Source organism: Lethenteron reissneri, chromosome 46 (assembly GCF_015708825.2).
Source record: "Lethenteron reissneri isolate LAM-NWPU_2019-01 chromosome 46, ASM1570882v1, whole genome shotgun sequence".
NCBI lineage: Eukaryota > Metazoa > Chordata > Hyperoartia > Petromyzontiformes > Petromyzontidae > Lethenteron > Lethenteron reissneri.
Genome location: NC_083824.1, coordinates 2,474,779 through 2,501,990, shown reverse-complemented (window position 1 = coordinate 2,501,990; position 27,212 = coordinate 2,474,779). Strand labels below are relative to the sequence as shown.

General features: G+C 50.3%; 1 protein-coding gene across 4 annotated transcripts in view; it reads right to left on the bottom strand.

Moving 5' to 3' along the window:
* Nucleotides 1-26,368, bottom strand: part of LOC133354101 (intermembrane lipid transfer protein VPS13C-like) — a 126,246-nt gene extending 99,878 nt beyond the window's left edge. For 3 of the 4 annotated variants that reach the window (XM_061570674.1, XM_061570677.1, XM_061570676.1), the window contains exon 1: nucleotides 26,097-26,368. In XM_061570674.1, coding sequence (XP_061426658.1) covers nucleotides 26,097-26,196 — 100 coding nt within the window. In that variant the 5' untranslated portion in view covers nucleotides 26,197-26,368. The remainder of the gene's footprint in view (nucleotides 1-26,096) is intronic. The other variant, XM_061570675.1, reaches the window with a different exon arrangement.
* Nucleotides 26,369-27,212: the final 844 nt, after the last annotated feature.

Here is a 27,212-nt window from a genome sequence, read left to right as displayed (position 1 = left end):
TCAGAGCGTAATGTTGCATCACTACCGTAATTCTCAAGAGCTGGAATGTAGCCAAATTTAGCCAAATTAAGAGCACACCAAAATTGTCACGTGATGGGTCTTCTTCCTAAAGTCATTGGTGACGGTAAAATCGCAGGCGGCTTCCTGGATTTGAACCCAGCATCTCAGCAGTGCCGCCACAGCCACCCAGCCAATTCTACTTCCGCCGTTCATACGGGACTCGCACTCCTCAGGTCGCTGGGTTCATGGCACATTGCACGAGCCACTGCGCTGCCAATCAGACATCCGTTGAATTATACATTACCACGCGTACAACTGCCAGCAGTGTTTACGATTGCGATGGTCGGCAAAACATTTCAACAGAGAACCCCCTCCCACCCCATCTCCCCACGGCGCTCTACGGGTGGCTCGGGCCCACGGTCAGATTCCGTTCATGCTGCGGCTCTTAAATTTGGTCGCGAGAGTTTCCCCTTACCACGCATGCCGCACCCTCTCGCCCCGCGGCACCGCCACCCCCTCCCCGGTGTCCCGTGCCAACCCCGTCTCTCCCCTCCGCGGACAAACGAAACGGGCGAAGCGGCAACAGCGTGCACGGCGCCACAGTGTCGCGGCGGCAGAGATGCATTCTGTTCCACTCAGTTGCCTGGGTTCACGAACATTTCAAGTACGCATTCTTCTCGGTGGAGATTGCCCCATCTCCAAAGCGGAATAATGATAATGCCCCTTTTATATAAAAACTCCAAACATTGGTCAATAACACCACTGCCCTAGAGGGAAAACAATGGGCCCCATTCTTAGAGGGGGGGTGATGTATCGAGGCGCATGGCCTTGCATGCATTCTGTTGCGATTGGGTCTTCTCATCGTTTACAGAGTTGATCTTCTTTTTTCGTATAGATTAATAACAGCAGATTAAAGATGTAATTTTAGATTTGTTATCCACTAAATTGTCTGTTCAGAAGCAGTGGATCTCGTCCATTCCTCCTTCAAAGAAGTAAAGATAGCAGCAGCAGCAGCGGAATGTTTACGATGTGGTCGATGGTTTGGCATTCCTAGCTGCACTCGAAAGCTGCCGAATCTTTGACGCGCCATTTGTGCATCAGGCGGCCGCATCGGCCACAAGCCCCGGGTCCCGATCCAGTTGATGGTCGACCGTCGGCGGCGTGGAAGGTTGAGACCGGCAGGTTCGACCGAAGGGTCGCCGTACGAGACGTTGATTTTTGACGTCTGCCGCAGTCCAGACTCTCGCTTCCATCTCTCGCCTCCATTTGTATTTGTGGCGTGGAGTGAGGCTGCTGTGATCCAGAAGGGGTGCCGTGATTTTAGGCGAACAGGCGGCGCTGGGTTTATGTCCCGATGCATCTTAAAGTTCTGCTTTGTCAAAGAGTGATCCATCCTAGCTCTTGTTTAACTCTCTGCTAATCAGTCTGGTCCCGATCCACCCTCAACAATTATCCTCCTGTACTTTGAAAAATAGCCAAGTCCACTTGTTTCACTGGCATTAAAAGGGTCGAGAAAAGTTGCTGATAAATTGAAGCTCCGAAAGGGCTGGCCTCGCAGCACAGTGACTGACGCACGTACCAGGATGATCAGCCAAGCAGCCCATGAGCCGAGGGCTTTGGTCGGTACCACCTAACGTGGTAAATACAACCATGATTATACCATGGGCAGCATCCACCATGAGCATAAATATTCGTGTATGTACACTGTCCATCCTATAAACACTCTTCCAACATGGGCTTTCGAGACCAATAAAAGAAATCCATTGCAATGTATACGACTACATTAACTCCCCCCCTCTGGTCTTGCCACCTGATTGGCTCACAAGTGACGACATCACGTGTATCCCCTCGATTTAAGACCAAAACAGGAGGAGGAGTTCTCCACTACTCTGGCTGTCGCCTGATGATGCTCGTTGTAATTACCGGCGAAACGTCACAGTACTCGAATTGTAAATGTTGTGGTGGGTTGACTCTCCAACACACCGATGTGCTAAACTAGTAACTAATTGGCATATTTTGTTTAAGTGACAAACCTTACTAATTAGCTGTGTTGGGTGGTGGCGGGTTTAACGACACATTTATATTTACACTCACTTATTTCGTAGATGTAGTTCTATCCAAAATTATTTTCTCTATCCGACGGATTATGGCACCCTTCCCGTAACATTCGTGTCGAAAGGAGCAACCACGGAGACTTTGTTATGAGACACATTTGTTTGTGATCTGTAAACAAAAATGCTTCCAGAAAATCATTGTTAGCATTTGCCACCCTTAGTGTGACTGAAAAATATTTTCGGCGCAATGGCTCAAGGATGGGGGAGTTGTGACAACCACTCTCAAAATGTCTCAACAAAGCGTAAAAACCAGTACTTCTTGACGAGACACGTGCATGGGCGCATAAGAGGCAGCAGAAAGCCTTCTACAGGAATAACATCAGCCCAAATAAACACCAAGCCCGTTTACCGAGAAAATATTTGACAGCAAGCTTCACCTACTTAATCATGTTGACTTTAAAAGTTAAAATCTCTCACAGAGGCAGCGTTTTAAAATATTGTGACCTGGGTAATGTGTGCATATTTGATCAGGCCTGCTGGTAACAGGCTAATGCAATTCAAACATTACAGATGCCCCGAGTTTGTAACGCAGCCCTAGTCGTAAAACATCCAGTTTGGTTTAATAGAGGGGCCTAATAAAAAATAAATCAACTTCTCCATCGGGGCAGGGAGTGTGGAAGATAAATCCAAAATTGCACTGTAGTTGGGTGCGGTGGACAAAGGCAGAGGTCGCGCGTCTAACGCAAAACAGTGCTGTCCACGCCGGCCATTCTCTGCCCACTGCCGGATGAAGGCAATCAAATGATGGATCGAGAGGCAATCCCCGTGCACGCGGAAGATACCAAATAATCAGCTTCCACCAACAGCGTTCAACTCCGAACCACGACTAATGTCAGCGGCGAGTGACGTCTGAAACGGGTCCAAGGAACGGTTCAACAAATCGGCATGACCAATAGGGCATGTGCAGACGCTCGTCCACTTGGCAAAGCGCTGTGTTCTGTTTATTGGTTTACTCTTAATTAACTCTTACCTCTCTATTCCTGGCCACGGGAGCACTCACACAAGACAAAGATTCCCGTATAGCCTTCATTAAACTGCTGGGGCAAGTGCTGTTGGCAACCACCTATCAAGGTTAGCACAGCACACGAGGGAGTTGGTGGCAAACATCTTGCCCGGCTGCTGGTCCCTCCCCCCCCCCCCGATGTTTACACAGTGCACATGGTACAGTACTCATTTTAAGCCGAGTTGACCTAGGGGAGGCCCAGGACCGATTAAAATATCCGCCACTGTTATTGATCGGGAGTGAGAATTGAAACTAAGGTCGTCAGGTTTATACACACACATTTCATTTGGTTGCTTCATAGCAAATTGCTCAATCACACACTCCCACGGGGAGCACAGGAAGGCAGTTAGTTGGAGCAACTCCGCCAGGAGGCAGAACAGCTCAAGAATCAAATCAAGGATGCGAGGAAGGCGCGTGGAGACCCGAGCCTCACCCAGATCACGACCCACATGGACCTCGTGGGTCAAATCCAAATGCAGACACAACACACGCTGCGTGGACACTTGGCCAAGATCTACGCCATGCACTAGGGCTCTGAGTTGAGGTGTATGTGAGTTACACATGTGCCGTGCCGGCCTTCATAGGTGCTCGCGAACAGCACTTGCTACGACAGCCTGTTCAAGGCGACATGGGGGGGATCTTTGTCTTTGCACGCGGGAACCTTGCTCGGCCCCTGTGTGCTGTGTCTGCTGTGGGCAGGGATTCATGTCTTCTCACTGCCTCCTTGCTCCCCTCTGTCCACTTGATCCAGTCCTGGGGCATCACCTCCACGTCCACTGCTAAGTGCTTCTCTTAACCTCGTTCACAGCTTTGAAACGACCTCTTTGTCGGCCTCTCTGTCGGTCTCCAACCTGGTGCTTCCACATCTATCAACGTTTCTTCCGTTATGGATTTACTTCTTCTTGTCACATTTCCCCCTCGCCATCCGAGTTAGCTTTCTTCCAGCTTGTCTGAGATGGGCACCCCTAACCGTAACTCACATGTCCCTCTCACCATCCGAGTTAACTTTCTTCGAGCTTGTCTTGAGATGGGCACTACCACTCTTACCTTCTTTGTTATCTATTCGTTTCTGACCCGATCCAAATAAAATAAAAATCATTTATTTACAACTGCTTTTTGTGTTTAGTTTGCGGTCCTTCCTCCGCACCTCCGATCCACCACGGCTGGCTACAAACGGTGCGAAAGAAGTTCAACATAGAGAGAGCGCCGCTAGCGCTGCAGTTCACCCTGCCTGGCACCGTCCACCCCACTGCATGCTCGGGCGTGGCTCCCTCCACTGCCAACGGGCTTGGCAGGCAGCGGGCACCTTCTAGAAGGCGACATGGGGGGGCACCTTCCAGAAGGCGACATGGGGGGGGGCACCTTCTAGAAGGTGCCCGCACGCGTGCGCCGCACCCGCTGGGCACGGCCGCTTTGCCCAGCGCGCTGGTTAACAGTCCCCGCATGCTCCACTGCGAAAACCGCGAGAGTGCAACGGAGGCAAAGATCGAGGGAGCGAGCGGGAGAGAGTGCGCGGGGAGAGAGTGCGCGGGGAGGGGTGACGGGACGAGCGCTACTGTCGGGGCGAGGCGACCACTCCCTGACAGCCGCAACCAACACGACGCGTGGCGTGCGGCGCGGACACGGGCTGGGAGACGCGGGTGGCGGTAGCGGGGGAGTGCGCTACGAACCCCCGCGACCCGAGTTCGATATCCCGCTCACGGCCAACGCCAGTGACGAATGTCTGAACGGGTCATGGGCCTGCACTTAGGTCGACTCAACCTCAAATGAGTACCTGGTTCGATGGGTGAACATCGCCACTGGGGAGACAAAAACGGCCGGGCGTGATACTGGCCACGCCAGCCCCTCGTGTGCCACAGTGCCGGCCTTCTTAGGTGCTCTCTAACGGCACTTGCTGCAACAGTCTGTTAAGGCTACACGGGGGATCTTTGTCTTTTGTGGCGGCGGCGGTCGGGTGTTTGCAAGCAGTAGGGTCAGCCAGCTGGCTCACGGAGTACAGCGAGCCGATCCCAATCGGAATCGTGCGAGTTCAACTCCTGGTTGGGGTTAGATGAAATCAGCGCCACTGTTTGGAGGAGTAAACAGTGGTTGTGCTATGGATAGCCTGACCCCAACTAAAGGAAAGTGACATTCTTCCACCACTGTGAAAAAGAGCTTCAGAGCTCATCGGATTCCTCCAGTTTAAATATATACTCTGAATGCTAGGGTCAGGAGTGATGGGGTTTGTTGTTTGATGTGTGCTGCATGGACAGAGCTAACACACGTGGTGATGAATGGTGCGATGGTGGCAGTAGTTGTGGTGATGGAGGTGTTGTGATTGCGATGGGTGGTAGCGTTGGTGGTGGTGGTGGCAGTGGGGGTGATGTGGGGAAACATCACAACACTGTACGTTACTCCTACTCTGCATATGTTGAACTTTTTTCGCACAGTACACGGTCAATTTTGCTAATCGGAGGTGCGGGGGAAGGACAACAAACTAAACACAAAAAAGCACTTGTAAAGAAATGAGTTTTCAAACTTTAAAAGTGCACAGCTCCAGCGGCTTCCTAATATCAGTAGGAGCGTTCCAGACGGCCGCAGAAATCCATCTGAAAGCGCGCGATGCAGTGACCGTCTTTTTTCTGCGTCTCCTTAAAAACAAACTCCGTATTTTCAACTCTCTTCTGTCTATCATCTACCAAGGCTGACTAATCACGCACCCCGAGGCTCTGATAATGAGGAGTTCATTTAACACAGCTTAGACCCTCCCCGCCGTGTCCGGCGTGGAACCTGCCCGGGCACAGAGCTACGGCAGGCTGGACAAGTTCCCCCGTGTGGCGGTCTCCCCTTCCGTGCCCGGGAATCGCTCCGTGTGTTCAGCGTGACGAAGACTCCCACGGACGGCGGCACCGATGAAGAATGGCCGTGGCGTGACGTCACCGCGGTGCCAACGTGGATCTGGTCGCCGCGACAGGACGCCGGAGAACGGATGACCCTCGCTCTGGTGCTGGACAGGTCTGCGGCGCGGTCACAAATTGGCGGAGAGTTTTTTTTCCTTTCTTCACGGCATTGACGGCACCGAGATCGATCGACACTCGCTCAGTCCAGAAGCCTCGAATACCAATCGTGGTCTTAAAGGGCCAACGGTAATTTAAAAGCGGAGCCGTGAGGCTTGGGAAAAACTGTAACGTCCCACGCTTTCAATGTTTCATTTGTTGAATTTCAAATGAATAGCCCATACAGTAACGCCACTGCCCGCTTCCATCAATCACCAACTTCGACACAAACATATAAACGTTGCCAAACAACTCCCCACTATGTATAAAACATGTTTCAAGTTTTTTGTTTATGTAGCATCTTTATGGATGGATTAACAATGTTTTTATTATTTTCCGTGTGCTAAATCTGCTGCTGTGGTCTCTGTGCAAACTAACTAACCCCAGATTTGTCCAGACCCGAAATATCAAGCCTTTTAATTCGGGCCTTAAATGAACTAAAAATAATTCCAAACATTTTAAATCTTGACTTAAAGCTTTCGTGACTGCAGGAATTCATATTATTTGGGTCTTTCGGTAAAGCCACGTAGATAGAAAAAAATCAAACAAATATCGCGACATTTCGATCTCAACACAAGCAATCGTCATCAGGTAAAAAAAAAAATTTATTCACCTGATGACGATTGCTTGCGTTGCAACATTTCGATCGTCATGATATTTTTATAATTTTTTCTATCTACGTGGCTTTACCAAATATCCAAAGAATATCAAAACATTTTGTCTGCGAAATGCCAATAAGATACCAATTTTCGGGGTCTCAATGGGAGTAGAGGGAGGGGCGATCACCCCCATAAATACCCCCCCCCTCATCCGCCCCTGGGTTTACCTTGAAAAAGGAGAGGCCTATTGTCAAAATGGGACATTGCCAAGTGACCATCCCCTCTCACATACCTCTACCACGCCCAGACCCTGCGCGCCCCCTCCCCAACCCCATCCCCCCCTCCAAGACGCAGGACAGCTCAGCGCCTGCCCGCCGGCCCGCTCGCCCGCCGTCTCAGCCACCCGCCCGCTCAGCCACCCGCCCGCCGGCCCGCTCGCCCGCCCGCCCGCTCAGCCACCCGCCCGCTCAGCCACCCACCCGCCGGCCCGCTCGCCCGCCCGCCCGCTCAGCCACCCGCCCGCTCAGCCACCCACCCGCCGGCCCGCTCGCCCGCCCGCCCGCCCGCTCAGCCACCCGCCCGCCGGCCCGCTCGCCCGCCCGCCCAGCCACCCGCCCGCCCGCCCGCTCAGCCACCCGCCCGCCGGCCCGCTCAGCCACCCGCCCGCCGGCCCGCTCGCCCGCCCGCTCAGCCACCCGCCCGCCCGCTCAGCCACCCGCCCGCCGGCCCGCTCAGCCACCCGCCCGCCGGCCCGCTCGCCCGCCCGCTCAGCCACCCGCCCGCCCGCCCGCTCAGCCACCCGCCCGCCGGCCCGCTCAGCCACCCGCCCGCCGGCCCGCTCGCCCGCCCGCCCAGCCACCCGCCCGCCCGCCCGCTCAGCCACCCGCCCGCCGGCCCGCTCAGCCACCCGCCCGCTGGCCCGCTCGCCCGCCCGCTCAGCCACCCGCCCGCCCGCCCAGCCACCCGCCCGCCGGCCCGCTCGCCCGCCCGCCCAGCCACCCGCCCGCCGGCCCGCTCGCCCGCCGGCCCGCTCAGCCACCCGCCCGCCGGCCCGCTCGCCCGCCCGCTCAGCCACCCGCCCGCCCGCACAGCCACCCGCCCGCCCACTCAGCCACCCGCCCGCTCGCCCGCCCACGTCCCCAAGAAAACTGCGCATTGGCCGTCCTGCCCACATCGATTCCCCTGGCTCCTGCTGACTGCGCAAAGCCGCAAGCTCGCTGCGCTGCTCATGGGCTCGGCAAAAAAAAACTGCTAAGATCAGGCAGAGATCGACTCGTGCCGGATTTTTGCTCAATAATGAACCCTTAAGGTGGAGCGGTGGGGTAGTGGCGCAGTGGTTAGTTCACTGTGCTATGAACCCGGCAACCCGAGTTCAACTCCCGACCATGGCTAATAACTGTAACTACGGTTAGCCTAGGCCGTTCCTGCGCATCCACCCCTGCAACCCTCTTCACCAACCTGCACTGACCAGTGTGGTGAAGTATGGTCAAACGACACCATGGAAAAGCCTTGGATTGACAAAGGGGTGCAACATTTAATATTTTATGAACCCTTGCTGTATTATCATGGCCATGTGTATCTCTCTGAAGTCCGAGCTGTCGTCTTCCCCTATTTTAGAGTCAAATAGAAAACTGACCATGAAATTTCACAGTTTAAGTGCTCCCCAAAGACTCAATTTGACCGCCAAGCATTTCCCAGATTTGCCGGCATACGACAACGCAATGGCAAACTCAAAAAGGCTCGTAAATGAGCAGAGCTTTCAAATGTCTAAAACTCTGGTGGTAGTTTCACGCCAAAGTTCTCGTCTTTAAACCTCCACCACCCGTCAAGAATGTCACCTTTATGCGAATACATAATTTACGCATGACCAATGTAGCGATCAAATTCTCACCGATAAAGATCCTCATCGCTGGTGGCTCAAGACTTTTTTTCGTGGCTGAATTCAACATCAAGAGAGGACTTTTCGCTCAAACTGCTTTGAGCTTCACGAAGCAAATGAAAAAAAAATACCGTTTGGAAACGTGACCATTTTATTGCGTCGTAGGGGCGATTAGTGACAATAACTTTGGCACAAAAACTACCGTGTGGCGTAACCCAGATGATTAAAATACGCATGATAATATTTACTCAAACAGATGCCGTGCCTAGCAGACCGACGAATGACGTCTTACATTGTAGAAGTACATTTCTCAACAATGTACATTTGGCGGTGCCAAGTCTCTTGACTCTGATCTCCCCTCTCTCTCTCTGTGTCACGCAAACACGCGCTGGGGAATTGCGGAGTTTCGTTTTCAGCTCTGCACGTTGGCGAAACAATGCGACCGCTATGGTTCCGGAAAAACCAGTTATGATGGTTGCGGCCCAATGCGCAGTAATCACGGACAGACTACTCGGCACATTTACAAGCCACCTCTCCTGAGATTTGGTATTCACGATTCAGGATCAAGAATCGTACATTGTGTTTTTAATATAACAATATGTTTTACCCTTTCTGGCAATAAAACAGGTGTTAACGTGTTAAAACACCAAACAGAAACCTTTTGCAATGAATCATGTCTACACTAACGACATATACTTGTGGTGAACATGCAAATTAAAACACATGCTCTGACAGCATGTGCATTGTCTTTGAAACTGATTGGTCCATACCAGACAGCTTTCTTTAGAGCCTGGTCTCAAACAGCGTTAGACCAGAGGACGCCAAAAGGCGAACAGCACAAAGACAATGCACTATCAGGACATTGAGAGCTCGAGGTGAACATCTTAACACAAATGTTTTATTGCCAGAAAGGGTAAAACATATTCTTATATTTTTATACTGGCAAGGGAGATCCCCATGATGTGTTTTAATGTTCGTCTCGTTTGTAAAGTCTCGTCTTATACCACGTTGTTTTTTTCCTGTAAATTTGCCTACAAGGTTATGTTTTCATATAATTTTCCTTAAACGTAAAAAAAAAATTTGAGCACGCAATTCTACGCATGTATCGTGAACGTGAGAATCCAGTTTAATTGCCGAATCGTTACGTCTCCTGTGATGGCAGCAAGCCTTGGGCAGTAATAACAACTTATCGAGTCTCAAGACCTGTACGCAGGATGGTCCTGCCAATTCCTTGAAAAGGAATTATTTCGCCAATGCCTCTTCAAAAAGTTTTATCATGGTACAAAAAACAGGAGTACAAGGGGAAACCCCACGAGATACAAGCCGATAATGTTCCAAGTTCCACACTGCCTGACTCACAAACCCCACTTGCTGTACTGCCATCTCAGCAGGTGTGGGAGTTTCATGTCTGCGTGAGATCGACCAACCCTCGTCATTAATATTACGTACGCTTGTTTACTCGGGAAGGCCCGAGTCTCAAGACTATTTTAGCAGTAGGCTGAGCTGTGGAGCTATTGCTCTGTGTGTAATCCCAAATCTTAGCATATCGCCACAAGACAGGAAAGCGGAAACAAATGACGAAATGTGCAGTGGACACTTACGGGCAATCTGCCCATGGATCGTGATGATGATTATTCCCAAAAGGGTCATTTGCAGGTAATTTTTCAGCAATGGGATGTTTGGCTAACGCCAGTTACATTGTTGGGGGTGGGGGGGGGTCAGCTATGTAAGGAAACTGGAGCAAACCCATGCAGAACCGGGGGGAGAATATACAAACTCCCACAGAGAAAAGTGCCCGAGTCAGGTATTGAACCCAGGACATTCCTGGCTAAGGTGCAAGTTGTCACCACAGCAATGCCGCCCCTTGCCTTCAAGTCACTGTGAACGCAGACGCGAGCTGCCACACCTGGCTCACCAAGGACGTCTTGGCTAAAATCCCACCAATAAGCCAACAAAACTGAGCAAGAGTACTGTGCAGCAAAAAGCTTCTGCCGTATCACGACGTGGATACTTCCTCTTGGGACATTCCGGAATAAAGGAGTCGCCGGCCCGCTCGCCCGCCCGCTCAGCCACCCGCCCGCTCAGCCACCCACCCGCCGGCCCGCTCGCCCGCCCGCCCGCTCAGCCACCCGCCCGCTCAGCCACCCACCCGCCGGCCCGCTCGCCCGCCCGCCCGCCCAGCCACCCGCCCGCCGGCCCGCTCGCCCGCCCGCTCAGCCACCCGCCCGCCCAGCCACCCGCCCGCCGGCCCGCTCGCCCGCCCGCTCAGCCACCCGCCCGCCCAGCCACCCGCCCGCCGGCCCGCTCGCCCGCCCGCCCAGCCACCCGCCCGCCGGCCCGCTCGCCCGCCGGCCCGCTCAGCCACCCGCCCGCCGGCCCGCTCGCCCGCCCGCTCAGCCACCCGCCCGCCCGCCCAGCCACCGCCCGCCGGCCCGCTCGCCCGCCCGCCCAGCCACCCGCCCGCCGGCCCGCTCGCCCGCCGGCCCGCTCAGCCACCCGCCCGCCGGCCCGCTCGCCCGCCCGCTCAGCCACCCGCCCGCCCGCACAGCCACCCGCCCGCCCACTCAGCCACCCGCCCGCTCGCCCGCCCACGTCCCCAAGAAAACTGCGCATTGGCCGTCCTGCCCACATCGATTCCCCTGGCTCCTGCTGACTGCGCAAAGCCGCAAGCTCGCTGCGCTGCTCATGGGCTCGGCAAAAAAAAACTGCTAAGATCAGGCAGAGATCGACTCGTGCCGGATTTTTGCTCAATAATGAACCCTTAAGGTGGAGCGGTGGGGTAGTGGCGCAGTGGTTAGTTCACTGTGCTATGAACCCGGCAACCCGAGTTCAACTCCCGACCATGGCTAATAACTGTAACTACGGTTAGCCTAGGCCGTTCCTGCGCATCCACCCCTGCAACCCTCTTCACCAACCTGCACTGACCAGTGTGGTGAAGTATGGTCAAACGACACCATGGAAAAGCCTTGGATTGACAAAGGGGTGCAACATTTAATATTTTATGAACCCTTGCTGTATTATCATGGCCATGGGTATCTCTCTGAAGTCCGAGCTGTCGTCTTCCCCTATTTTAGAGTCAAATAGAAAACTGACCATGAAATTTCACAGTTTAAGTGCTCCCCAAAGACTCAATTTGACCGCCAAGCATTTCCCAGATTTGCCGGCATACGACAACGCAATGGCAAACTCAAAAAGGCTCGTAAATGAGCAGAGCTTTCAAATGTCTAAAACTCTGGTGGTAGTTTCACGCCAAAGTTCTCGTCTTTAAACCTCCACCACCCGTCAAGAATGTCACCTTTATGCGAATACATAATTTACGCATGACCAATGTAGCGATCAAATTCTCACCGATAAAGATCCTCATCGCTGGTGGCTCAAGACTTTTTTTCGTGGCTGAATTCAACATCAAGAGAGGACTTTTCGCTCAAACTGCTTTGAGCTTCACGAAGCAAATGAAAAAAAAATACCGTTTGGAAACGTGACCATTTTATTGCGTCGTAGGGGCGATTAGTGACAATAACTTTGGCACAAAAACTACCGTGTGGCCTAACCCAGATGATTAAAATACGCATGATAATATTTACTCAAACAGATGCCGTGCCTAGCAGACCGACGAATGACGTCTTACATTGTAGAAGTACATTTCTCAACAATGTACATTTGGCGGTGCCAAGTCTCTTGACTCTGATCTCCCCTCTCTCTCTCTGTGTCACGCAAACACGCGCTGGGGAATTGCGGAGTTTCGTTTTCAGCTCTGCACGTTGGCGAAACAATGCGACCGCTATGGTTCCGGAAAAACCAGTTATGATGGTTGCGGCCCAATGCGCAGTAATCACGGACAGACTACTCGGCACATTTACAAGCCACCTCTCCTGAGATTTGGTATTCACGATTCAGGATCAAGAATCGTACATTGTGTTTTTAATATAACAATATGTTTTACCCTTTCTGGCAATAAAACAGGTGTTAACGTGTTAAAACACCAAACAGAAACCTTTTGCAATGAATCATGTCTACATTAACGACATATACTTGTGGTGAACATGCAAATTAAAACACATGCTCTGACAGCATGTGCATTGTCTTTGAAACTGATTGGTCCATACCAGACAGCTTTCTTTAGAGCCTGGTCTCAAACAGCGTTAGACCAGAGGACGCCAAAAGGCGAACAGCACAAAGACAATGCACTATCAGGACATTGAGAGCTCGAGGTGAACATCTTAACACAAATGTTTTATTGCCAGAAAGGGTAAAACATATTCTTATATTTTTATACTGGCAAGGGAGATCCCCATGATGTGTTTTAATGTTCGTCTCGTTTGTAAAGTCTCGTCTTATACCACGTTGTTTATTTCCTGTAAATTTGCCTACAATGTTATGTTTTCATATAATTTGCCTTAAACGTAAAAAAAAAAATTTGAGCACGCAATTCTACGCATGTATCGTGAACGTGAGAATCCAGTTTAATTGCCGAATCGTTACGTCTCCTGTGATGGCAGCAAGCCTTGGGCAGTAATAACAACTTATCGAGTCTCAAGACCTGTACGCAGGATGGTCCTGCCAATTCCTTGAAAAGGAATTATTTCGCCAATGCCTCTTCAAAAAGTTTTATCATGGTACAAAAAACAGGAGTACAAGGGGAAACCCCACGAGATACAAGCCGATAATGTTCCAAGTTCCACACTGCCTGACTCACAAACCCCACTTGCTGTACTGCCATCTCAGCAGGTGTGGGAGTTTCATGTCTGCGTGAGATCGACCAACCCTCGTCATTAATATTACGTACGCTTGTTTACTCGGGAAGGCCCGAGTCTCAAGACTATTTTAGCAGTAGGCTGAGCTGTGGAGCTATTGCTCTGTGTGTAATCCCAAATCTTAGCATATCGCCACAAGACAGGAAAGCGGAAACAAATGACGAAATGTGCAGTGGACACTTACGGGCAATCTGCCCATGGATCGTGATGATGATTATTCCCAAAAGGGTAATTTGCAGGTCATTTTTCAGCAATGGGATGTTTGGCTAACGCCGGTTACATTGTTGGGGGTGGGGGGGGTCAGCTATGTAAGGAAAGTGGAGCAAACCCATGCAGAACCGGGGGGAGAATATACAAACTCCCACAGAGAAAAGTGCCCGAGTCAGGTATTGAACCCAGGACATTCCTGGCTAAGGTGCAAGTTGTCACCACAGCAATGCCGCCCCTTGCCTTCAAGTCACTGGGAACGCAGACGCGAGCTGCCACACCTGGCTCACCAAGGACGTCTTGGCTAAAATCCCACCAATAAGCCAACAAAAACTGAGCAAGAGTACTGTGCAGCAAAAAGCTTCTGCCGTATCACGACGTGGATACTTCCTCTTGGGACATTCCGGAATAAAGGAGTCGCCGGCCCGCTCGCCCGCCCGCTCAGCCACCCGCCCGCTCAGCCACCCACCCGCCGGCCCGCTCGCCCGCCCGCCCGCTCAGCCACCCGCCCGCTCAGCCACCCACCCGCCGGCCCGCTCGCCCGCCCGCCCGCTCAGCCACCCGCCCGCCGGCCCGCTCGCCCGCCCGCTCAGCCACCCGCCCGCCCAGCCACCCGCCCGCCGGCCCGCTCGCCCGCCCGCTCAGCCACCCGCCCGCCCAGCCACCCGCCCGCCGGCCCGCTCGCCCGCCCGCCCAGCCACCCGCCCGCCGGCCCGCTCGCCCGCCGGCCCGCTCAGCCACCCGCCCGCCGGCCCGCTCGCCCGCCCGCTCAGCCACCCGCCCGCCCGCCCAGCCACCCGCCCGCCGGCCCGCTCGCCCGCCCGCCCAGCCACCCGCCCGCCGGCCCGCTCGCCCGCCGGCCCGCTCAGCCACCCGCCCGCCGGCCCGCTCGCCCGCCCGCTCAGCCACCCGCCCGCCCGCACAGCCACCCGCCCGCCCACTCAGCCACCCGCCCGCTCGCCCGCCCACGTCCCCAAGAAAACTGCGCATTGGCCGTCCTGCCCACATCGATTCCCCTGGCTCCTGCTGACTGCGCAAAGCCGCAAGCTCGCTGCGCTGCTCATGGGCTCGGCAAAAAAAAAACTGCTAAGATCAGGCAGAGATCGACTCGTGCCGGATTTTTGCTCAATAATGAACCCTTAAGGTGGAGCGGTGGGGTAGTGGCGCAGTGGTTAGTTCACTGTGCTATGAACCCGGCAACCCGAGTTCAACTCCCGACCATGGCTAATAACTGTAACTACGGTTAGCCTAGGCCGTTCCTGCGCATCCACCCCTGCAACCCTCTTCACCAACCTGCACTGACCAGTGTGGTGAAGTATGGTCAAACGACACCATGGAAAAGCCTTGGATTGACAAAGGGGTGCAACATTTAATATTTTATGAACCCTTGCTGTATTATCATGGCCATGGGTATCTCTCTGAAGTCCGAGCTGTCGTCTTCCCCTATTTTAGAGTCAAATAGAAAACTGACCATGAAATTTCACAGTTTAAGTGCTCCCCAAAGACTCAATTTGACCGCCAAGCATTTCCCAGATTTGCCGGCATACGACAACGCAATGGCAAACTCAAAAAGGCTCGTAAATGAGCAGAGCTTTCAAATGTCTAAAACTCTGGTGGTAGTTTCACGCCAAAGTTCTCGTCTTTAAACCTCCACCACCCGTCAAGAATGTCACCTTTATGCGAATACATAATTTACGCATGACCAATGTAGCGATCAAATTCTCACCGATAAAGATCCTCATCGCTGGTGGCTCAAGACTTTTTTTCGTGGCTGAATTCAACATCAAGAGAGGACTTTTCGCTCAAACTGCTTTGAGCTTCACGAAGCAAATGAAAAAAAAATACCGTTTGGAAACGTGACCATTTTATTGCGTCGTAGGGGCGATTAGTGACAATAACTTTGGCACAAAAACTACCGTGTGGCCTAACCCAGATGATTAAAATACGCATGATAATATTTACTCAAACAGATGCCGTGCCTAGCAGACCGACGAATGACGTCTTACATTGTAGAAGTACATTTCTCAACAATGTACATTTGGCGGTGCCAAGTCTCTTGACTCTGATCTCCCCTCTCTCTCTCTGTGTCACGCAAACACGCGCTGGGGAATTGCGGAGTTTCGTTTTCAGCTCTGCACGTTGGCGAAACAATGCGACCGCTATGGTTCCGGAAAAACCAGTTATGATGGTTGCGGCCCAATGCGCAGTAATCACGGACAGACTACTCGGCACATTTACAAGCCACCTCTCCTGAGATTTGGTATTCACGATTCAGGATCAAGAATCGTACATTGTGTTTTTAATATAACAATATGTTTTACCCTTTCTGGCAATAAAACAGGTGTTAACGTGTTAAAACACCAAACAGAAACCTTTTGCAATGAATCATGTCTACATTAACGACATATACTTGTGGTGAACATGCAAATTAAAACACATGCTCTGACAGCATGTGCATTGTCTTTGAAACTGATTGGTCCATACCAGACAGCTTTCTTTAGAGCCTGGTCTCAAACAGCGTTAGACCAGAGGACGCCAAAAGGCGAACAGCACAAAGACAATGCACTATCAGGACATTGAGAGCTCGAGGTGAACATCTTAACACAAATGTTTTATTGCCAGAAAGGGTAAAACATATTCTTATATTTTTATACTGGCAAGGGAGATCCCCATGATGTGTTTTAATGTTCGTCTCGTTTGTAAAGTCTCGTCTTATACCACGTTGTTTATTTCCTGTAAATTTGCCTACAATGTTATGTTTTCATATAATTTGCCTTAAACGTAAAAAAAAAAATTTGAGCACGCAATTCTACGCATGTATCGTGAACGTGAGAATCCAGTTTAATTGCCGAATCGTTACGTCTCCTGTGATGGCAGCAAGCCTTGGGCAGTAATAACAACTTATCGAGTCTCAAGACCTGTACGCAGGATGGTCCTGCCAATTCCTTGAAAAGGAATTATTTCGCCAATGCCTCTTCAAAAAGTTTTATCATGGTACAAAAAACAGGAGTACAAGGGGAAACCCCACGAGATACAAGCCGATAATGTTCCAAGTTCCACACTGCCTGACTCACAAACCCCACTTGCTGTACTGCCATCTCAGCAGGTGTGGGAGTTTCATGTCTGCGTGAGATCGACCAACCCTCGTCATTAATATTACGTACGCTTGTTTACTCGGGAAGGCCCGAGTCTCAAGACTATTTTAGCAGTAGGCTGAGCTGTGGAGCTATTGCTCTGTGTGTAATCCCAAATCTTAGCATATCGCCACAAGACAGGAAAGCGGAAACAAATGACGAAATGTGCAGTGGACACTTACGGGCAATCTGCCCATGGATCGTGATGATGATTATTCCCAAAAGGGTAATTTGCAGGTCATTTTTCAGCAATGGGATGTTTGGCTAACGCCGGTTACATTGTTGGGGGTGGGGGGGGTCAGCTATGTAAGGAAAGTGGAGCAAACCCATGCAGAACCGGGGGGAGAATATACAAACTCCCACAGAGAAAAGTGCCCGAGTCAGGTATTGAACCCAGGACATTCCTGGCTAAGGTGCAAGTTGTCACCACAGCAATGCCGCCCCTTGCCTTCAAGTCACTGTGAACGCAGACGCGAGCTGCCACACCTGGCTCACCAAGGACGTCTTGGCTAAAATCCCACCAATCACTGGGAACGCAGACGCGAGCTGCCACACCTGGCTCACCAAGGACGTCTTGGCTAAAATCCCACCAATCACTGGGAACGCAGACGCGAGCTGCCACACCTGGCTCACCAAGGACGTCTTGGCTAAAATCCCACCAATCACTGGGAACGCAGACGCGAGCTGCCACACCTGGCTCACCAAGGACGTCTTGGCTAAAATCCCACCAATCACTGGGAACGCAGACGCGAGCTGCCACACCTGGCTCACCAAGGACGTCTTGGCTAAAATCCCACCAATAAGCCAACAGAAACTGAGCAAGAGTACTGTGCAGCAAAAAGCTTCTGCCGTATCACGACGTGGATACTTCCTCTTGGGACATTCCGGAATAAAGGAGTCGCCATCACGTTGGAGTGCTTTTGGAAAACTGAACTGCCACGTTTTGCGCAGGAGGTTTGTGATGTTGCTGCTACGCGTAATCTCAAGAGGACTTTGCAGGAAGTAGCATTTCAGCATTGCGATGCTGGGCCAAGAGTAGTTAAATAATTAATTCAAGATTTGAAGCTTCCGTGACTGCAAGGATTCATACTCTTTGGTTTTTTCGGTAAAGTCACGTAGGTAAAAAATTCATTTAATAAAAAAAATGTAGTTGTTTTAATTTATGTAATACGTTTTTTTACCTACATGACTTTACCGAAAAAACCATAGAGTAATTGGTTCTTTACCCTTCTATCTGGCAACAAAACTGACACCTTTTTGCAAGGAGTCATGTTTGCATAGACCGCAATACCTTGCAAAAAGGTGTCAGTTTTGTTGCCAGATAGAAGGGTAAAGAACCAATTATCATATTTTTACTGGTAAATGAGGTCCCCATAGTGTAGATGCTTGCCCCGAGCTCTCATACTCTGATGGTGCATTGTCCTCGAGTTGTGCGCCTTTTGGCGTCATCTGGTCCAACCCATATGAGACTAGGCTCGAAGGAAAGCTGTCTCGGGTGTGGACCAATCAACTTCAAGGACAGTGCACATTATCAGAGTTATGTCTTTTGTTTGTATTTATGACTGCAGGTATTGCGGTCTATGCAAACATGACTCCTTGCAAAAAGGTGTCAGTTTTGTTGCCAGATAGAAGGGTAAAGAACCAATTATCATATTTTTACTGGTAAATGAGGTCCCCATAGTGTAGATGCTTGCCCCGAGCTCTCATACTCTGATGGTGCATTGTCCTTGAGTTGTGCGCCTTTTGGCGTCATCTGGTCCAACCCATATGAGACTAGGCTCGAAGGAAAGCTGTCTCGGGTGTGGACCAATCAACTTCAAGGACAGTACACATTATCAGAGTTATGTCTTTTGTTTGTATTTATGACTGCAGGTATTGCGGTCTATGCAAACATGACTCCTTGCAAAAAGGTGTCAGTTTTGTTGCCAGATAGAAGGGTAAAGAACCAATTATCATATTTTTACTGGTAAATGAGGTCCCCATAGTGTAGATACTTGCCCCGAGCTCTCATACTCTGATGGTGCATTGTCCTCGAGTTGTGCGCCTTTTGGCGTCATCTGGTCCAACCCATATGAGACTAGGCTCGAAGGAAAGCTGTCTCGGGTGTGGACCAATCAACTTCAAGGACAGTGCACATTATCAGAGTTATGTCTTTTGTTTGTATTTATGACTGCAGGTATTGCGGTCTATGCAAACATGACTCCTTGCAAAAAGGTGTCAGTTTTGTTGCCAGATAGAAGGGTAAAGAACCAATTATCATATTTTTACTGGTAAATGAGGTCCCCATAGTGTAAACCATAGAGTAGTTGCATAATTGTTTTAGCTACGGGAGGAAAGCACTGAACGATAACTCGAATGAGAAGTGTGCAAACATAATAGTATTTGCAAGTTACACATAAGGTGGAGTGTGATTCCAAAGAACACAGGATGAGATGTTACTATCCTTTGATGCAAGCACTTCCAAGAGTTCATGAACAGTGAGCCTGGTGAAATTTGGCTCAAGATCTGGCCAAGTGGCTCACCAGGTAGAGTGAGCGGCTCGCATTCCGAATGTTGAAAGTTCACAATCCTAGTTTGATATTGAGTGAGCCCATCAGCCCTCAGGGGTCGATAAATTGAGTGCCACTTTGTAGGGAATTTAACGGTGGCTGTCACCCCCGCAATAGAAATGCGAAAATTAAACTCTTGGCTCAGGGCTTGAAATATCACCCCGAGCGTGAGGACATCTCTCCACAGCGGCACAGCCATGCCCTGTGGCAGGGCAGGCTATGGCACTTCAGAATCAGAATCTTGGTTTAGACTGGAGGAGGAATCCGATGAGCTATGAAGCTCTTTTTCAACGGTTTTATTCAGCTGTTTTACTTAACATGATTCCTGTGTCGTGGTCAAATCTTGCAATCAAAATTTAGTCGACTTCCTGTTGTCCAATCAATTCAAAATGTTGCACACATACTCAGATCAGGTGACAATGCATGCCTGTATAAAAATCGGTATTAATGAATCAATTAATTCGCTACTTTAAAGCAATTTACATTTTATATGGACGCCTTATTATTTATATATATTTGTGTAGGTCAAAAACGCCACGGTCCCTCAACTCTCGAACCGCCTCGCCCAAGAAGCAGGCGCCACGTGACGTCTCAGGCGCGCGCGCTCCGTGTCAACGAGTTACGGGCACCCTCACTCCACACAAACAAAAGTTGCACATTGAAGATGAATTTATAAAGTCATCAATTAATTCATGTAAGCGTTGATGTGGAGCAGGTGTCGCATCATTGACGTACTTCTCCACCGTCAGTTAAACGAAGTTGTGAATAACACCGTTGTTTTTTTTTTACTTTTTTAAGGAGTTTATTTTCAGAGATGTCCAGTAGAGGCAGGGGGTCAGAAAGTTATAACAATAAAAAAACCAGTAGGAGCGCAAAGTATAGGAAAGGTAAGCAAGTCGCTAAATATAAATCAATAAATATTATTCACACAACTTTCTTCTGCCATGTGACTTAACTGATCCACGCGTCACCAGTAGCTGCATCAGCAAGGTCGCGACAAATTGCCGCTGTTTAAGCACGTGTCTCTCCACAAAGCTGCTTGTCATGTACTGACTGTATATAACACTCGCTCGCAATTCATCAAATTGGCAGTTTTAATATTGACCTAGCCTTGCGGCAAGCACATTTACCTTTTTCTGCAGAGGTTCACGGTTCGACCCCAGTAGGCCGCCCTGGTTATATACTGTGGGTGTATTAAACATCCCCGTGACATAATTCGCAAGAGTAGGCAGGCCAATGTGTGCATATTAGTCAATCTGGATTATACAATAACCGCCGTTCGCCACTTCGTGGCAGTGACATCACCACAGTGCTTGTGCCAGACCATGTGCACTTTAAGGATTATACTCAGCAATCATCACCTGTGACTGCAAACACTTGGAAGGACCCTCCTGATAAAGGGTCATGAGACTCAGTGAGTAAACCAGCAAAGTAATAAAATAAAAAGCCTCCGATATTCCGCGCTGCCACAATAAGTGTACAGACTTAATGTTGTGAGGGAATGTAATTTAACAAGCAGGTTTTCATAGGCGGTGTCATGATTCTTAATTAGTTTTTGGCTTAGGCCACATAATGGCCAAGGAAAATTTCAGTTGCACCTCCACTACCCGATATTTCCAATCAAATAAACTGGCACATGTACAAGCGTTCAAAATTATAATTGTTGTAATTATTTTGTTCTAATCGTCTGGATTTTATTCCTACTTCCTGGACCTTATCCTAAAGATGCGCAATGCAGTTTCAAGCCAAGTAATATCTGGTTGCTAAATTTGCTGTGAGAATCGTTCTTTAAATTCACCAGCGAGCTGAAATAATAATCGCCGTGTTGTTAAGCACTTGTGCACCACGTGACAATTTCATTTGGCCAAATCGTTAAGTGGCCTAACTCAACAGTAAATTATGAATAAGGGCATATACCTTGTTAGGGTAAACTGTCCTGGGCTAAAGTGCTGTATTTTAACTGAGTGAGAGTGCTTTGGCAGCAAGAAGTATGTTAACAACTGATGGATATATCCTTGCAGAGCTGTGATTGTTGTTCTCTCAAATGCATGGTGGGTTTTCTCCATGTACTCCCGTTTATTACCAAATGAAGCCAACCACTCACTGATGGACTTGAGCAAACATCTCCATGTAACAGGACCTCCATGAAAAGGAGTCCTGAAACTCTACGTGAGGCTTTCCAGGATAAACAATGTTCATTATTAATATTATTCACGAGTAAAAAACCCGTTGCTCTGCAACAGAATTTAACAGAGAGCTGTCATTTTTAAACTTTTCTCACAATCCTGTACTCCGACCACTCAAAAGTAATTAGCTTTCATACGTAATAAAATTCTAAGATGTGTATTGCGAGTTTGTTTTCTATGATCGCTATTTATTATACGTCTTCCGAACTTCTTACGCCGTTTCGGTGGCAACGGCCCATAGCAGCTACTAACAACAGGATTAGTGTCGAGCTGGAGAGGAGCCCAGGCAGCAGCCAGCCAGGAAACTCAAGGCATCAATTTTAATTTTTATTTTTTTGGCGTCATCTGGTCCAACACCAGTGGAGACTAGGCTCTAAGAAAAGCCGTCTGGGTGTGGACCTATCAATTTCAAGGACAGTGCATATCATTATCAGAGTTGTCTCTTTTTGTTTGCATTTTGACTGCTTGTGTTGTGGTTATTGCAAACATGATCCCTTGTATAAAAGGTGTCAGTTTTTGGTGCCAGATAAAAGGGTAAAACCCTATTACTACTTTATTTGTAATAGTTCAATAAAAACAAACTTCGGGAGGGCATGGCTACTGACCGACCAGTGCTTCACCCGGCCACCATCCACCACACTCCGACGCGAGTTCTTGAAAGTATTTGTCGCATTCTGTCTCAGCCCTCAACCAGATGAGCAAGGCCTGTGCAGGCCGCTCGGGGACAGTCGAAGGCGGCTACGCAGAATGAGTTCATGGATCCTGCTTCCTCAACTCAGAAATCAGGGTGGAATTCAGCATCCGGATGCCACTGGCCAAGAAAAGAACGATGTCCAGAAGGTGGGAGACACTGAGGGGGCATCTTGGAGGGCAGGCGTCGAAGTTGAAACAAGTTCAGGAACTGGTAGGAGAAATGGCAACATTGGCCATGATGACCTCATGACCTTGACTTGATCGTTACGGGGTAGATTCGATAGTGTGGGGTCAGTGTTAGGTAGTTAGTGCTCGGATTGTTGTAAGAGTCACTGGGAAAAATGTGTTCCGGTGTTAGTAGTATGGTTTGTGCAACATAGAACATATTTATTGCAATACCGTGCTTCGGTGATAGGAGATAAGGTTACTGAAGTTAAAGTTAGTTTTACGTGAGTATTTGTAGCGTTAGTTCACATTACTGTTGGTTTAGTATTAGGTTTCGGTGCGAGTTAAAGTAAAGAGTTGATGCCGGTGCTATGGTTCGCAGTGTTTGGATTAATGTAGGAGCTAGTAGTGTTTCAAGTATAATATGAAGTGTCCGGGGATGATATTAGCATGTGTGTATGTCAGGGTCGTAGCGATTAGAATGTAATGCACGGGGTTAGTTGGAGACAAAGTGAGGTTTCTAATGACGTAATCGTTTTATCCGGGAAATCCTCACCGAGTGTCCTGGCTATTTAAGGACGGGCCAGCGTCGATATTTTAGTCCAATTATTTTTCAAGGAGGGGGCTTTGCGCACATTAAGGAGGGGGGGGACAGAGCAACTTACATCGGAATAACACTCAAAAGTCTGCACCTACTTGCTGTACTGCCACATTCCTGCACCATCGTACAACTGCAGCGGGTTTGAAGTTTCCCCGATCTGCACGCTCCAACAACCCTCGCCTTATAGAACGACTCACGCACCATCGTTTCACTGCGCAGCTATGTGTACGATGCACAATTTACACAAATTACAATGCTGTGTCGACTGCTGTATACCGTGTACGGATTACTGAGTGCATACCAAAGTGCTGTTATGTATGAATGGTGGCACTGTGCATGTTTAAGGTTACTGCAGTGGGTGTACACACGATTGTCTAAGCTGTACAGTACATTCTAATACTGGGTATAGGTTATAATGTACGTAGTACATTGCAATACTGGGTATAAATTATTATAGTTACCACTGCAGAACAACAGCACTGGGTATGGATGGCAGTGATGCACACGATTGCAAGCATACTGTGGACACATGATTCTGTACTCATGGCAATGCTGGGTAGAGGCATTACGTTGCTGTTTCTAGCGTCTGCTTTGCATAATAGCGCCACAAGATTTGGACCCATTCATTGTATGAAAGGGTCGAGTTACTATGAGCTTCAAGTAGGACATGGGCATGCGTGCATTTTCATTCACATGCATTGCGAAACTGCATTGTAATTCAGCATTCAAAACTGGTCATATATTAAAGTTACATAATATTACAGCGTTGAATAATTATAATGTGGTTTCCACACATGCACACACATTGACTTATATTGTTTTACGTGTACACATACACAAAGATCCCCCATATAGCCTTGAACAGACTGTTGTTCAAGGCTGCGAGCGTGCACCTATGAAGGCTGGAGTGGTGGACGAGGGGCGTGGTGTGGCCAGAACCATGCCCAGCCACCTTTATCTCCCCCCATTGATGATCTTTACAAACTGTACAATGTAGTAATTTGATGCTGAGTCGACCTAGGGGAGGCTCAGCGCCGGCTCCTGTATCTCTGGCCACTGATGTTAGCAATGACCCAGAATGATGGCTGGGATTGTGGTGCAGCGCGCTAACCACTGCGCCACCGCTCACCACATGTGCTGTACATACAACATTCATGTAAACAGCAACCTTCATTCTCAACGAGGGACGGGGGTGACGTCGCAAAGGCGCATGTGCCAGGCTAGGTTCACCGAGAGACGCACAGACATAACCACACCCACAAAAACAGGCGAGGCACCCATAAACACAGCCAAGGACACACCCAAACACCTACACACAGAACCCCCTACACACACACACCCACACACACACCCACACAAACACCCACACACACCTACACACCCACACATACAAACACCCACACACACACACAAACACCCACACAAACACCTACACACACACCCAAGCACCTACACACAGAACCCCCTACACACACACCCACACACAAACACCCACACACACAAACACCCACACAAACACCTACACACACAAACAAACACACACACACCCACACACACAAACAAACACAAACACCCACACACACAAACACCCACACAAACACCTACACACACACAAACACCCACACAAACACCTACACACACAAACAAACACACACACCCACACACACAAACACCCACACAAACACCTACACACACACAAACAAACACACACACCCACACACACAAACAAACACAAACACCCACACACAAACACCCACACACACAAACACCCACACAAACACCTACACACACACCCACACACACAAACACCCACACAAACACCTACACAAACACACAAACAAACACACACACACACCCACACACACAAACAAACACAAACCCCCACACACACAAACAAACACAAACACCTACACACAGAACCCCCTACACACAAACACACCCACACACACAAACACACACACACACCCACAAACACCCACACACACAAACACCTACACACACAACAAAGATCCCCCATGTAGCCTTAACACACTGTATGGGCAAGTGCTGTTAGCGAGCACCTATAAAGGGCGGCACGGCACACGAGGGGGTGGGGTGGGTGGCCAGCACCACGCCCGGCCGCCTTTGTCTCCCTGGTGGCGATGTTTACGCACTGCACCAAATACTCATTTGAGGCCGAGTCGACCTAGGGGAGTCCCAGGACCGAGTCAGGGTTCATATCGAAGCGTGCTAACGCTCCACTACCGCTCCCCTACACACAGACACACACACACAGACACCTACATCAACTACAGCCGTCACTAGACCGCACCTGTGCCAGGCTAGGTGCACTTTTATTGCACGTTCATCGACATGCACAGTGCACAGACACACCCATCCCTACACGTGAACAATTCCATACACGTGAATGAGACAAAGATCCCCCGTGTAGCCTTTAACACTGTTGGGGCAAGTGCTCAAGGGCTGGTGGTGACGTGCAACCACCCCGGCCACCTTTGTATCCCCGTCGCTCGTGTTTACTGCATCGAGCGGTCATTTCATGCCGAGTCCACCTAAAACGCACACGAAGACGCCCTACACTCACACACAAACACAGCAGCTGTGAACACATGCTGACCATTGTATTAACACCATTATTACACGTAGTTTTTATCAAGTGAAACTGTCCACACCCCCCCCCCCAATCCATCACTAAATTTAACTGCTAACCGACACGAACTGACCTCAATCGGCACTTTTAATAATACAACAACACAACGTGACATTTGCAATTACACACAATTTATAACCAAGTGATGCATTTAAGCCGGTAATTGCTTTGGCGCGCCAGATCCAACCTCGCCTTGTTGTGTTCATTCACCCAAGACCATCGGAACGCGGTTTACAATCCTGCACAGGTCGTAGTGGTAGTGCCTTACGCCGACAAAGCCCTGCACTGCCAAGGCAGCGCTAGACAGCTGCTGATGTCCGGAAAATATCGTGCGACACAAATAACAACGAAGCGGCACACACAGAGCAATTGTGTCGCGGAGCTGTCCGGGGCCGAGTTCCGGAAAATGCGCCTGTGCGCCCAACCCGCGTTGGAACTCTTGACGACGTCAACAACAACAACAAGAAACAACAACAACAACAACAAGCAGCAGGCTCCGCACGGCTGCTCGCCCTCCTCCTGCTCACCCCCCCAGATGCCCAGGCTGAGTTGCGATGTGTCGAGGTTCACGACGTAGTCGGCGAGGAAGCGGTTCAGCAGATCCACCACCAGCGACTCGAACACCATCTCGGACGCACAATCAGTCCCCAAACGCCGTTCAATTGGCCGCTGATAGCCCCAGGAGAGGCGAACTGCTGCTGCTGCTACTGATACTGCTTCTACTGATACTACTGCTGCTGCTGCTACAGCTGCTCATGTCGACTTGCAGGCGGCCTCCGTTCTGCGATCCGGGTCCACGGGTGCGCAGCAGCAGCGGGAGCGATTCGATTCCCGGGCACGATTCCACAGGGAGTCGATTAACAAGCCGATTCTCCCGTGCCTGTGTGTGCGGTGCCGGACGGGCAACACTGTCGTGGGCAGTGCTGTGGGGGGAGGGCCAATGCCCATTGGCCTCTCCCCTCATGGCGTCTGTGACCACCACAGTGGCTAAACGGGGGCTCTGGACGGGTGTGAGGGGCTGGTAACCCCTCCACCTTCAATTCATTACCACTAAACCACGAATTAAACATAAACCTGTAACAAATAAGCTTGTGCCGGAGGCCCCGGGGGGTCAGGCTTTTATGACGTCTCCTGGCCAAACCCCATTTGGCGGAGCCAGGAGATTGAATTTTCACCCTCGGGGCTCCTCCAGAAACAACAAAAAACCATTGCGGATGGCCACGTGGAATGTTCGAACGCTCACTGCGGAGGAGAGGCTGCCACTCCTCTGTCGGGAGCTGGACCGGTACCGCCTGGATCTCTGTGGCATTCAGGAGGTCCGGTGGACCGGTTCTGGCTCCTGCCACCATGAGGGGTGGACAGTCCTCTACTCGGGGCAGGAGACTGCCAAACAACAGGGTGTGGCTCTTCTTCTGAACAAAAGAATGAAGGGGGCGTGGGAGCGTGGCGGTGAGGTGTGGGAAGCTGTAAGCCCCAGGATACTTTGGGCTCGCCTTCCCATCAACCAGAGGCGAGGAGTGGTGGTCGTGGTTACTTATGCCCCCACCGAAGACGAACATCCGTGGAGGGATGCAAGCAAAGCCGATGAGTCAGACGCTTTCTATGACCTCCTGTCACAGGTGCTGGCTAAAGTGGCCACTCGG